Source organism: Acipenser ruthenus, chromosome 6, assembly GCF_902713425.1.
Source record: "Acipenser ruthenus chromosome 6, fAciRut3.2 maternal haplotype, whole genome shotgun sequence".
NCBI lineage: Eukaryota > Metazoa > Chordata > Actinopteri > Acipenseriformes > Acipenseridae > Acipenser > Acipenser ruthenus.
The window spans coordinates 38,900,656-38,915,846 of NC_081194.1; the positions used below are offsets into that span (position 1 = coordinate 38,900,656).

General features: G+C 42.0%; 1 protein-coding gene across 1 annotated transcript in view; it reads right to left on the reverse strand.

Moving 5' to 3' along the window:
- nup133 (nucleoporin 133) overlaps positions 1-15,191 on the reverse strand; it is a 97,045-nt gene that overhangs the window by 24,860 nt on the left and 56,994 nt on the right. Inside the window, exons 16-17 of the mRNA XM_034018696.3 lie at positions 6,679-6,801; positions 5,991-6,090 (exon numbers count right to left, since the gene is read on the reverse strand). Of these exons, the coding sequence (XP_033874587.2) occupies positions 5,991-6,090; positions 6,679-6,801 (223 nt within the window). The remainder of the gene's footprint in view (positions 1-5,990; positions 6,091-6,678; positions 6,802-15,191) is intronic.

The following is a 15,191-nucleotide window of genomic DNA, read 5'->3' on the forward strand; positions in this document are numbered from 1 at the left end:
CTAAATACAGTACACCCTCACTATAACAACCCTGTTTGGGTCCAAAGCCTTTTGTTCGCTATAGTAAAAGGACAACCCAAAACGAACAAGCTGCTGGAGTAAGTTAAGGAAGTCACCTTGGATAAAGGCATATTAGTACTGTTTTCATTCTTTGATTTTCCTTATTACAGTATGTGTCACTACTACCACTTATAATAATAATAATAATAATAATAATAATAATAATAATAATAATAATAATAATAATAATAATAATAATAATAAATAATAGTGTGAATAAAAGTATAATTACAAGTACAGTACCTATTTGTGGTGCATCCAGTGAATGAAGGCCATATAGCGAGAATGTAAATAGTATATTTACACTAGGCTGACGGTTTGGACCCGAGACTGTTGCTGCACTCGTGACTAAGTTACAAGCAAGCAAAATACAATTACCGGTACATTTTATTAATCACATTAAAGAAATGAAAAAAGCGACATTAACATGCTACGTTTATACACACCATAGGGCTACAGAAAGCGTTTTTTTTTTTTTTCAAATGAGTCAGTGATGATAATAACTTGTTTTGTATTTGTATTTTTTTCCCCCTGGGTTGGGAAATAACGTTAATTTAATAAAGGTAACAAGATAACAAAATGTGAATCTGGGTGAGCAGAATACAGTAGCTTGTGACTCCAGTTTGTAACTTTGTTTAAAAATCATAGCCTTCAATATAAATTTATATATTTTGGCTGTCAGTGTCGATTTTGCACTTTGTTTCACTGGAGAAGACAGGGTCATGTGACATACCAGTGTGCTGACTGGATAGGATTGCTTGAGTTGTCAGGACATTGTCAGGGGTGATACACGGGGTGATTTGGTCGCAAGCAATATAGTTGCTACTACTAGCAAAATTGCCTAGACCAGGGCTTCTCAAACTTGGTCCTGGGGACCCCCCTGTGGCTGCTGGTTTTCATTCCAACCGAGCTCTCAATTACTTAACTATAACCTTAATTGAACTATTAATTTGTTTAATTAGACATTTTTACTTGTTTTCAGCTCTTAAACAGCTGCAGTTCAAGTTACTTATCAAATGGTATAGCTAACTTGAAATATGCAACTGCACAGAGCTGAAAACAAGTAAAAAGGTCTAATTAAGCAAATTATCAGTTCAATTGAGAGTCTAGTTAAGTAACTGAAAGCTTGGTTGGAATGAAAACCAGCAGCCACAGGGGGTCCCCAGGACCAAGTTTGAGAAGCCCTGGCCTAGACAGTTGTCGCTAGAGCTGTTGACCCGCTTTTGAAATCAATTATTATTAATTAAAAAACAAAAAAACAAAAAACAAAACAAAAAAAAAACAAACAAACAGCGGAATTATTTTCATTCTCCCGTGATACTAGTAAAATTTCAGACTTTTTCAAGACTTTCAAAACGGAGACATGGTTTTTCAAGCCCTGGAAATCAGTTTGGCATTTTTCCACACTTTTTCCAGACTAGCGTACGAACCCTGTCACATGTAGTTTAAAAATATGTTGTATAGAACAGTAAATCATGTTTATAATTTAAATAAAAACTAAAATGCACATCGTTTATTTACATGTAAATGATGCTGCTTGCGATATATGCAGTAAGCTTGCATTGCAGCAGTATGAACTGCAGAGGCAAAACAAAGCTTTATTTAACAGTCATCTTTCCAAACAGGTTATCAGTCACATTTTACTACTAGTAAAAATAATAATAATATGAATTTATGCTTGTCAAGTGACCCCGCAGATTGGTTGTGCCTCCATGATACAACAGTCGCTTGCACAGTTTTCATTCCATTTTTTTGTGGTCGTCTGGGCATTTAACAAAAAAATCCCTAACAGCAGATGGGTTTTGAGACATTTCTTTCAATACAGCTTACGCTATACAACACTTTGCTGTAGAGATGGCGAATTAAAAAATTAAAGGTTTGCCTCTGGTCAACACGAGCTGGAGGGGGGAGGGGCGGACGGTGCTATGGTGCTCAGTTTTCGAAATTAAAACTATTAATGTTAGCGTATATTTTGTATGTTTCAACATATTCTACCATATCACTTATCTTGCACTGTCTTGTACACTAGGTATTCAGTACATATTTTACTGAAGCAATACAGCCACTAGAGAGATACGAGCCCACTGCTTTGGATACTACATCCTGCTCCATACACGGCAGTGGCGCCATATAGAGTTGCTACTTGTAACGCTTTGGTAGTGGATTTTAATACAACAAATTTTGTTTACGTAATATGCATTATACAAATAAAAAGATCCAATTTTTGAATGAATGACTATAAATGTGTGATTTATAGTACAGTTTAAGAGAAGAAAAAAAAAAAACAAACACAAAAAAAAAAAAACCACACATTACGTGAACGTCACCTGACGAACCTTCGAAGGTTTAAAACTACCTTCGAATTCCTGGCTAGGGAACAAACCCAGCCCTATGCATTTTAGATATTTCCAAACCAATATTTTTCATTAGCAGTGAATGACAGGTTTTCTACTACAATCAAGGAACCTGTATTACAATTTTTAATTCCCAAAATGTTTTTTTTTTTTCCCCCTCAGGAGTTAATTCAGTAGCACATTGCTCTGGCTACTGGTGTCAGGGTTGAAATCATCAAACAGTGTAATGACAAGTCCTTGTCATTTTAGCTGATAGTCAGCTGTTTGTGAAATGTGTGGGTTTTTCAGAGGGAAAAATCTAAATGTGTATAATTGAATCCACCTGTTAACTTCACAAAGGAATAAACCTCTTTATGTTAATGTGGCGGAGTGTCCCGCCCCTATTTATTATTATTTGTATTTTTGTTTGTGGCGTGGGTAAAAGCGCCGCGTCTTGTATTATTATATTTAAAAACCCCGTGAGGATGCATGCCTGATCAGCTACTGATTATTTAACTAGCCGACAGTCATGCATCCTTACCAAACGTGTGCAGACTCTGGCCGAGGGGTAATAAGATAATTAACTAGTTAATCCCTCGGCCAGAGTATATAAACCTGCAGCTCTCTGCACTCGGGGTTGAGTGTAGAGAGGAGAGTACGGGAGAGCGGAGAGAGAGAGCGCGAGAACATATAAAATTAACAATTTCTATATTTAAACAAATATACTTGTTTCTATTTGTTTGGCCATCGCGCCTTTTTGTTTTGTGTTTTTGTTGTTTTGTTAAAATCATTTGTTTTGTTTATTAAACACGCTGAACGCAATAGCATTCAGCTTCACCCGCCCATCCACTGTTGTTTGGTTTCTGTACTTCCTGGTCCGTGACGTCATCACACATCACCACTGCGAGCCAGACTGTCACAGTTAACAAAACACACGAGGTTCTCTTGCAGTCTGTTATCAAGTATTGAGTGTTACATTCATAAAGAACCCCCCGCTACAGGTGAACCACTAAGTGTCATCTACAACACTAGCTTACTGAAATGAATGACAATATCTATACTGTTACACAGTCCACTATCTTAAAAGTATACACAAATTACCGTATTCCACTGAATTTGATACTCTCGATATTAAGGACGCAGACCAAAATTTCCCAGCCTCAGTTTGATGAAAAAAAAAAATCAAATAAATATGCATTTACAAAGATATAACCTCATTGTCTATTGATGGATTTGGAGGTGGTGACGAGGACAGTTTCGTATACTTGCTTACCACTTTAAATAATGTTAATTCTGTTTAGTGTTCTGCGGTATATCGGTATATCATGATACAAAAATTATACAATACCTAATATCGGGGTAAAAAAAATAAATCGTTTGATCCCGTCTTTTTTTTGGTGATATATCGTGTTTTTTGATTCTGTCTTTTTTTTTTTTTTTTGACACTTCAAAACACTTCAATTGTGTGCTTTAAAAACAATATGAACTTTTTTGGCATATACCGGAAGAAACTAACTTTCTTGTGCTGCGCGTTCTCGGAAAATTTAATTAGAGTACTGCCCAAGTAACACCATGGTGGACGCGGGAAAACAGCTGGTTTCTAAAGCCAATTCCGCAAGTGTAGTGTGTAACTATTTTGGTTATTCATTAAATGAAAGCGGCAATCTAGTTGAAGGTGGACATCCAAAATGTAGGAGGTGTTTGAAAGAAGTAAAAAACCAGGGAGGAAACAACACCAATTTATTTAAGCATTTATCAGATCGCCACCCCAATCTCTTTGTTGAAGTGAAGCGACAGCATCTAAGTTACAGTGAAAACAGTTTTACTTTTACTGTAGTTCTTTTGTTTTACATATTATTGAGATTCTGTGAATTCCATCTGGCCTTCAAAATGTAAATCATGCACCATATATATATATATATATATATATATATATATATATATATATATATATATTTATATATTTATATATATATATATATATATATATATATATATATATATATATATTTATATATTTATATATTATATATATATATATATATATATATATATATATATATATATATATATATATATATTATATATATATATATATTATATATGTTTGTGTGTTGAAATAGTACCATTTTGTACAATACTATAAAAAAGCACTGTGTAAAGTTAACACGATAGGAACATTCTAAAAACTGATCAAAATGCCGTTCGTTAGTTCACCAAGATTCAAAAATATATTTTGCAGACGTGTCATTAAACGACTCCATGTTAAAACATGTTGACACTCTATATATTATTTATATATTCCTTGGATTTTGAGGTAAACTATTTTTGTGTGTGTAAAACAATTAGCTTTCATGCTGGAAACGGACGTCTGACTGTTGCAGGTTCAGCACACTTTGTACTTGCGAACATTTTTATTTGACAGCCATTTAACATGTAATGGACATAAAATCCAAAAGAATCGTGATAACATCGAATATCGTAATCTTATGCAGGGTATCGTATCGAGGTAGCCTAAATGAGGTATCGCAGAACACTAATTCTGTTGGCAGGGTTGACAGCTGCAAAAAAAGTTACTCAAACTTTGGATTTGGCTGCAGCCTACTACTGGTTAACTGTGTTTAGAGATATTGTTCATCTGGAGCGGGCAACAGCTAAACTAAATGGGGCAAGACTGTGGACAGTGGAGACATGGGATTTGGTCTCCACCTCCCTGGCCAAACTCCTGCCGGAATGACTATGTTACCTTATTTTGTGTTTGTTTCTTTTTGCTGTGTGTATGAGCTCTTTTGCATATAGTTCTTTGAGTTTGTTTTGCTTTGTCATGCTCTTTTTTATTTGTTTTGTTTGGAAAAAATAAACGGTTGATCACAAAACAAAGATACAACCTCATTTACGCATATGGAGGCAGTTTGTGGCCAACTGCTATCACACAGCGCATTACAGTTATGTGCTGTTTCTCGTTTCCAGTCGTGATTACTCACCTTTTTTCTCCCAATTTGTGAACTCTGGTATTGCTTGGCATGTCGAAAAATACGGGGGTCTGATCAGCATTTCTGATCTGTCCAAGCTGGTACTGTTTGTTAGAAACACAAATTGCAAAAGCTTCTCTTTGAATTCCTCAGGAAGCTAATGACGTTTCCTTGAAAATGGCTGCCTGTATGTCATGGATGAGTCAAGATCAGGCAGTAACGTTTTGGTTCGTCTTTTCTCGGCAGTAAGTCACGATGCTGCTTGTGTATTTGGGCAGTGACGTCTTTGTTCGTCTTTTCTCGGCAGTTAGTCACATTGCTATTTGTGTACTCAGGTAATCACGTCTTTTGTTGGTGATTTTAATACATGCACCACTATACTGTACTCGCATTTACATGAACACTGCTGGGTGTTGATGTCGGTTCTGTTATTAATGTATAATTTCCATTTCTAATGCCCAGCTTAAAGTATATACCATTATACAGCATTCATTGGGTGGTGGTTTGGGAATGTCTGCATTAATAATATTTTTCGTTTAAAATGATCATCTATTAACTATTTTATTTATTTTCAAATCTAAACCCGAGTTACTGTATTACATTTAGCATTAGAGGCCAAGTTTACCTGTCCAAGGAATGTATTCAGGCTCCTTCTTGCTGCTGTCTGCGTTCTGGTAACGGGAAGCTTGGGTCTGTCGATACTGACCAGCAGCCTGCAACATATCCTGAAAAGGAGTAGCAAGGAAGAAATATTTCCAATAACTTAACAGAAAAACTCTCTACTTCTGCTCTAGAACAAGTACAGTGCTCCCCCTTTATAATGCTGTAGTTGGGAGCCATAATTAAGGGACGTGCTATTTGTGTTCCGCCTTATAACGAGACTACTGGTGTTAGTGTAATGGCATTATTGGGCAAATGGGTGGCACGACCATACCACCTTATAACCGGTTCCGCAGTATAAAGGGGGAGCACTGTATTGGGAAATGCCTTCAATGACTAGAATTCAGATCTACTTGTTACATACAATCAATATTTATATTACACAGGATGATTATAATTGTTATATTTTTTTATGCAATTTAGATGCAAAGAAATTTCAGTCATATTTTTCACCACCGGAGACAGCTATTGTGTATGTCACACTTTACATTTTTAGACTTTTACATGTATTCAGCGAATCTAAGAATACACGAAGATACCTGTCCCTCTGTCTTTTTGTACACGTATGTCATACTTACATTTGTACATGTATCTAGAATGTGCAACAAGTTTTGTGTGTATCAAAAAAGAATAATTTAATGTATTTTAAATACCTTTATAATGTTGTTTAAGTCTACAACAATCTGAGCCCATTCAACTGTCTCAACATGAACTTCCTTCAGAACTCGCTCCTCTTCTACCAGAAAACACTCAAAGATAGAGTCAATCTGGGAGACCTGCATGGGGAAACAAAATTGCCTTACTTTCAGCTATTACAGTTTTACTCAGTGAAATCAAACAGTTAAATCAAGATCTTCTATGGAGAAATATAGGACTTCAGAAATCTATTTTCTAAACAATAGCAACATTACAGCTGTTCTTAAACACTTTTAAACAACTCTCAAATTTAAAAATAATTACAGCAAAAGTTGCCTGCAAAAAGTTGCCAGTGTCGGCTGGCCCGTTCTGTATCAATTCAATTTAATTGAACTGTCTAATCTCGTCCTAGCAAGAAAATTACTCATCATAATGTATTATTGTTGCCATTCTGTTTACTGTGCACCTCCCAGCACTAAGCCACGAGAAAGATGTACTGTATCATTGGTTAATGAAGGGCAAATAGAGGGAGTGGCGCTGTTATGTTAGACTGATCTCAATATGACCACGCTTCCAGATATTTTCAATCACACATGTTCACTGGCAGTGTCACTGTGATTTTTCCATCTGTGAGTAATTTGTCATCTCAAAAACAAAGGAAGAGCTGTCTACAGCGGCAGTGAAGTGTTCGAGGATTGACCTAATCTACAGGTAAGAAATAGGTGCACAACAATTCTTCCCCAACAATAACAATAATCAATTTACAGTTGTCAAGTTAAGCAGAAAGGATGAGATTAGACAGCTGTTCATCGTTGTGATGTAGAACACTCTCCATTGCCTGATGAAGTTTCTATGTCGATCTTTTTTTTTTTTTTTTCCAAAGCTGCGTTGTTTGTACAGGTTTTGTAACAGCGGTTAGCAAACTACAGTTGCAGACACACTGCAGACCGAACTCATTTGACCACTATTGTTATTAAATTAGCCATGGGTAAATCTTCAGCCAGTTTGCCTGAAAATCTATCTTTAACTTTCCCTCTGACATAGCTTATTTGTGCTGTTGTATCACTAAGGCTGTATCTACACCTCTAATCTATGTATTAGTCAGTGGTGTGCGACCGAGTTTAGTAAAACTACCATGACTTCTTTTTTTGCCAAATTACCCTATGTATTTTTTCATTATGAAAGTTTGTTGTTTTTAAATTGTATTTTTTATACCATTTTATTTTTACAATGAAAAAGTGACCTCTATTTAACCCTTTGCAGTCCTATGTCGGACCTGGTCCGACGTTGCAATTATTCCTATCTGGTCCAGTCGGACCCTGTCCGACATCATCAAAAAAACGCAAAAAACGTGTTTCTAGTTGTTTTTTCTCCGGAAAAAGCCGAGAAAACCATTCAATGGCCGAGTGGGAGTGACAGGAGCCGAGAGAGGCCGAAAAAAAAAAGAGGCGTATCTCATGAATAGTCATACTTGCCCCTGGCATCAGATAGGGGCGGCCTAAGGAAACAAGCTGGCTGTTACTGAATCAGCGCACAGAGAATATCACGGACATTTGCAGAGCTTTTTTGAGATGTTATACTAATAAAATAATGACTTGGATCGCATTATTGAGGAGTTTGGTGATAAAACGAGTGATCAGGAGATGATTGATCGGCATGTACGACTATTATTATTATTATTATTTATTTCTTAGCATATGTGAAAGCGATAGCGAACTAAAGGGTGGGGCAGGGCTGGAGATGCCTAGTGAGTGCTTTGTTGATATGCAGGGCCTTTTAAACCCGTTTGACTGTGGAAAAAAAATACTTTTAAACAGCGCGTCTAAAATTAACTGCGCGTGTGAAAATAAATTGGACCTGACGCGTCTGACACGCACTTAATAAATGGACTGCAAATGGTTAAACATTATTTGTGTTTGTTTGAATTAATTTCATCAACATAATGGGCTCTCTGTATTTTATTTTTGTTGTTTTATGAATGAGTATGAAAATCGCCGTGGTGCCCTTGGGTTGGATTTGTTTTGCCTTTTTGCCCCCTAGAACTGCCTTGGTGCCCCTGAATCTTCATGTCCAACGAAGGCAACACTGCCTTGCCTTTCATGACCTTAACTTCATGCCCTGTCAATGGTGTCATTTCTGGCAGACACAGATGTTTTTGCGACTCTGAATACATGTAAAAAAACAAAAAACACAAAAAAACACAAAAACAAAAAAACATTTGTGCAGTTATTCTGATATTTGTCCCAGCACTAAAAAAAACAGCAATCTATCAAAAGCAAGTGCTCATAAAACCACTGAAAAAAAGCACCTCAAAACAAACCAATGTAACATAATAAAGACCCCATTCTACTTTGCATTCCATAGCACACAATGGTTCCTTGAAATAGAAATGTAACCATTACCTAATGGGTATTTAACAAAGACTTTGATAACCTGAATAAGATATATCAAAGCAGCACATAGTGCCTGTGATGCAGTCGAGCCCGCCCCACAAGGGCATAAAACTGCTGACGCAAACATTGTCATAATTTTTCCTTCAAGACTACTGCAATCATGACCTTGAGTAATGGTTACATTTCTATTTCAGGGAATCTGGGTTCCCTATCAAGTAGGAAATGTAACCATTACCTAATGGGTACGAATACCAAAGCTGTTGCAAGGCAATACTGCAGACCAACTGGAATGCTACAAAGCTAAGCCAACGGCCACCTTGAGTATTACCATTAGGAACCCCAGTATAAGTAGCTAGGGCTAACAATTGAGGGAGAAACTCGCCTCTATGTCTATTTGTAAGGGTTGACCCGGAAGTTGCCCTTAATACTCTAGTGCCAAAGCTAGGGTTTTTGTGGATCCACAACCTGTAGAACCTAGTAAAGGTATGGGTAGTAGCCCACACCACTGCATTGCAAATGTCATTGACAGATGCACCCTATAATAAAACCCACAAAATTGCCATACCCCTGAAGGAATGAGAAGTGAGCTTTTCTGGAGGGGGCAAGTTGGCAAGCTCATAGGCAGTTCTACATGAGTGCTATCCATTTGGACAGCCTCTGCCTAGACAGGGCTTGATCATGGGACTTTGACCCAGAGCAGACAACACATCGTCCGGACTGCCTCCAACTTTTTATCCTGTCAACATAGCACACCAGGGCCCGCACTGGGCAGAGCGTTTGGAGCTTCAGCTCCCTGTCAACTGTAAGGAGGTGGAAAGAAGCCTCCAAATTCAGACTGGTAGACATGGAATACTGAGATAATGTTCAGCAAAAGGCAGGATTGGTACAGAGCTTAACCCTTGTCCTGGCCGCTCTAAAAATTAAACAGGTTCTCACTAAGGCAAAACCCTGCATCTCACTCACACACTCAGGTGATAGCAAGCAAACAGTCGCTTGAGCGATAACATTTGAGCTCTGTTGAATGCGTAGGCTCAAATGGAGGCTTCAAGAGTGCACTGAGCACCATGTTAAACCTCCATCGAGGAACAACAGATACATTTCATAGATGGCCGAAGCTGTCGAACCACTTCTAAATGTTTTGCCCAATCAGGAAGCTGAACTCCTTGGGAGGCTGAATCAATTTTGATATGGCAAGCTGAAATAGCTGCCCAATAGACCTTTAAATGTAGAGGGGGATTACCTATCATCAAACAGGTCCTGCAAACATTGCAGGCAATAGCCCTATTCCACAGACCAGGAAGGCTCAATGCTGCCAGGGCCCAGATCCCAGGCTACAGGCTTGATGGGTCGGATGCCATAAGGTCCCCTGTGCCTGACTGAGCAGGTCACGGCGCTTGGGCAGTCTTCATGGCTGGCCGCTTAGGAGCTGCATCAGGGTTTAAACCAGTCCTCTGGGCCAATAAGGGGCTACTAGGAGCACCTTAGCCCAGTGCCTGATTTTCTCCACACACAGCAGAAGCAAGGCAAGCGGTGGGAAGGCATACAATAGTTGCCTTGACCATTGGTGTGCCAAGGCATCAACCGCCAGCGGGTCCCCGTCTCCTATTATGGAGAGCCAGAGGGGACAGTGGGTTGATTCTTAGGAGGCAAGAGATATATCTCTCTTCCCCTAAACCTCTCCCAAAGGAGGTTACCACTTTGAGGTTCGCATCCACTCTGAGCGCTGGGACCCTCCTTGAGAAGAGGTCAGCAGCCCAGTTTCTCCCCTCTGGACAGATGTACTACCCGCAGGGAGAGTAGGTTCGCAGTGAGATTTGTTCTAAACAGACGGCTATTCTCTGCACTCTCCCATCCCACAGAGTGAACAGCATGGACCCGGAGTCCAAGCACACTCTTACATAGGAGGCTGTCTGAGAAGGTGTGAGCTGGCTCTTTGCATGATTCACCATAAGCCCTAACCGTAGAAGGTGGCCAATGAACGATGTTACGTGTGAGCGTATGTCTGAGCTGGAGACTGGGCACAATGAATAGGTCGTCCAAATAGACTACTCTGATACCTTTGAGTCTCAATGGTGCCATCATAGCTTCGCCACGCTTTGAAAAGGCATGGGGAGCTAGAGAGAGGCCAACAGCAAAACTTTAACTTGTACGCTGTTCCCTGAGAAGCAAACCGCAGGTACTTAAGTGTTCAGGTGTGACAGAAAGACAATGATTCTTGCTGGTAAATCTCCCTCTCAACCTGTGAGGACGCTAAGTAACAGGAACAGTGTACTCTGGACTACTTGGCCTGACTCTTCGTTCTGAGGGGTAAAAGAAATTTGGTCATGTAGAAAAAAAAGAGACGGAGCTTCGGTACACCAACTCATTGACCCGGGGGGAAACGGTACTATTATTTCGGGACCTGTTTGGGGGATTATAAATGTAAGTAATACATGCCGCTGTATTATTTGCCATCATTAGTATTTCCTGTTTGTTTCGCCGTCAGGCACTGGACAAAAACAACCAATAAAAACAAACCTTTTCACCTGGATTACAATTGTCTGTCTGTTCTTTAATCACCTGTACACTATTAACCACTTTGCCACAGCACGTTTTTATGGGGATATAGAAATAGACACCTTTGAGGTCCACCGTGGTCAACCAGTCGCCTGGCCTGATTGACTGCAACAGCTGTTGCATTGTCAACATTTTGAACCTCCTTCAGCTCAGATGCAGGTTGACCTGTCTGAGGTCGAGGATCGGTCTGAGGCCATCAGGAAGTACCTGGAGTAGAACTCTTCCTCCAACTGGAGGGGGTCTATCATGCGAATAACCCATTTTTGCAGCAGAGCTGCTACCTCCTGAGACACCACAGCAGCATCCTGTGGTTCCATGACTGATGTTGCAGTCACACCCCGAGAGGGTGGGGGACTGTGCTTGAACTGCAAGGGGTAGCTGGTCTGAACGGTAGCAAGCACCCGGATGTCTGTGGTGCACTGGCGCCAATACCCAAGATGGCTCCCTGAGAAGGGCCCCTGAACCTGTGGCAGCAAACCCCTTGGGCCTGCTCACCTTGTGGTTTGGCCTGAGGCTCTTGCCTCTGCGCCAGTCTGGCCACAGGCGCAGCTGGCTGTGCTGGTCCCTGAGGCTGCTGGCACAGTGATAAAAGTCCAGGCATTAAGCAATAGCAAGCAATGTACAGGAAGAATGTACAGTTGCTGCCCTCAGCTGCAAAGACAGGACTGTCAACAAGGCTTGGTACCAGACTGGGATGTAACACCGGTCAGTAGCAGGGTGGAACGGAGCAAACTTTTCCCCATCAGGCACGTGTGCTTGGGGGAAACTGCTGCCTAGAGCTTCTTTATTCCCGGGTGCGTGGCCCTCCCTTGGCACAGAGCCATGGGGTGAGGACGCAGCCACCTCTAAGGGAGGGTGATGGGGAAGAGCACTGTACAGTAGAGCTGCAGGAGAAAAGTTTCTCCAGCGTAAGCTTGAAGAATGCACACAAAACTCGCAGAAAATGTGGTTTACCAGTGCCTCCTTTGCGTTCTGCTGCCTCAGGCAGGAAGAACATCTGCTTGTCCACAGGTAGGCTGGCCTGCATGGGTCACAGGAATAAAACCCAGTCATTATGCAAATAGCAAGCAATGTACCGAAGAACGTGCAGTTGCTGCCTCAGCTTGCTAAAAAAGAACAGCAACTGGACCTGCTCGGTACCAGATTGAGGATTGCAAAACCCTGGTCGGTAGCAGGTCGGAACCAGGACTGTACCGAAATGTTTGGTACCGGTTCGGTGCCTGTAGCACCGGGTTGGTACAGTAGTGTACAGTACTGTTGCTGCCCTCAAGGGGGCATCTGTTCAAGCAGCAAGACCACTGTGCAGTAATGCAAAAGGGCAGATCTGTAGACCAGGGCACCTGCAAGACCGCAGTGGCCTCTTGACCAACGCCATAAGCTCTGCTGTTACAGGGAGAGCTTAACCGCAGGGGATGCGCCATCTGACTCCACGTCCTCAGACAGGAATGCCAACTCCTAGAGACGCAATGCCTTGGAGGAATGCGCACAAAAAACTCACAGAAAACAGTTTGATGCAAATAGCAAGCAATGTACAGTAAGAATGTACAGTTGCTGCCTCAGCTTGTTAAGACAATAACTGGATTGTCAACAAGGCGTGCTTGGCACGAGACAGGCATGCTTTGCATGTGTCAGGGGGATAAACCCAGGCATTATGCAAATAACAAGGTTCGGTGCCTGTAGCACAGGGTAGGTACATTTTTGCACAATGGGGTTTACACATCCCCTACACCCCCCCCTGCCAGCCATTCTAGACAATGACCCAGCTGAGGCGGGACGTGTCTGCTCAAACAGCAATGCCGCTGTGTAACAGGGCGGGAGCTGCAGCTCCTATATACCGTACTGTAAAAAGATAAAAACAGCACGAGTCGAGACTCAAACCGGGTCTGCTGGTACTGGTTCAGGGATGGTACTGTTTAACTGTTACTCTTAAGTACCTGCACGGTGCCCAAGCACTAATATAGTACTGTACAGTAATTCTATATGGTGCTGTGGCAATGTGCCCCGTCCCTGTGTGCATTGGTGTGTTGCGTGCGTGTGTAAATGTTGGTGTATAGTCATTGGTACACGGGATATAAACGGGTCTGTGTTTCACGTGTATTTAAAAAATGTAGATTTGTAGTTAGGCACGAGGAGGGCACAAATCACTTCACGTGCTGGTTAAATGTAATATGTGAGCACGGGGTTGCACAGAATTAATTCACGTGCTGGGATTCAAGTGAATAATTAATTAGTAATTGAATCCCAGCACAACAGTATATATAGAGACACGTAGCATTCACTCGAGGTTAGGTGTTCGGTGAGTGGAGAACGGGATTGGAGACGGAGGTAAAGATAATAATAATAATAATAATAATAATAATAATAATAATAATAATAATAATAATAATAATAATAATAATTAATAGGTAAATCTGCTCACCGTGTTTTGTCTGTGTAGTCCGTTTTGTTTGTCTTTTTATTTTGGCGTGTAGCGCCGTGTCCCGTGTTTTTGTGTTTCAAACCTTTTATTTTCTGTTCTGTTTATTAAATGCTGAGCGAAAGCATTTGCTCAGCTTCACCAAACCACACATCTCGGTCTGTTTATTTCCTGGCTCTGGTCTGACGCCACCCACTCCGGCCGTCTTTGTGACACGTGGTGTCCTGCGTGGGATCTACAGCGCCTCCAGGACTCAGGCCAGAGCAGGAACCGCATTTTTGGATTACAAAAAAAAAAAAAAAAATATATAGTAAAGCGAGGATGGGAAGAAAGAGCTGCAGGAAGCAGCGGAAGCAGCAGCAGCAACAACAGCTGCAGCCCTCATCCTGCATGCCGGGCTGGGAGGAGGACAGCCACAACGGGGCAGTAGCCACCCCACTGCCACCCCGAGGGGAACTTCGCCAGTGACCTCCCCTGGGTTATTCACGCGCTGCAGATGCGAGATGGGAAACGATGGGAGGACTGGGAGCAACAGCACAACCCGGCATCCGTTCGTGACCTCACCATGGTGGTGCTGGGGTACCTAGCTGCAGACATGGGAGGGATGCCTTCCAGTGAGCAAGAGGGAGAGGAGCAGTCGCTGCCCTCTCTAGTACCTGAGTGGGAGGAGCCTGAGCGTCCACAGCCCAAGCGGGAGGAGCCCGGGCGTCCACAGCCCAAGCGGGAGGAGCCCGGGCGTCCACAGCCCAAGCGGGAGGAGCCCGGGCGTCCACAGCCCAAGCGGGAGGAGCCCGGGCGTCCACAGCCCAAGCGGGAGGAGCCGGGGCGTCCACAGCCCAAGCGGGAGGAGCCGGGGCGTCCACAGCCCAAGCGGGAGGAGCCGGGGCGTCCACAGCCCAAGCGGGAGGAGCCGGGGCGTCCACAGCCCAAGCGGGAGGAGCCGGGGCGTCCACAGCCCAAGCTGGAGGAGCCCGAACTTCCTACGCCTGAGTGGGAGGAGCCCGAACGTCCACAGCCCAAAAGGGAGGAGTCGGGGCGTCCACAGCCCAAAAGGGAGGAGGTCGGGGATGATGGCTGGGAGGTTTTTTTAAAGAAAAACCTTCTCATCCATTCGATGAAATCATTCTCATCCATTCATCGTACTTATTACGTGCTCATACGGGAC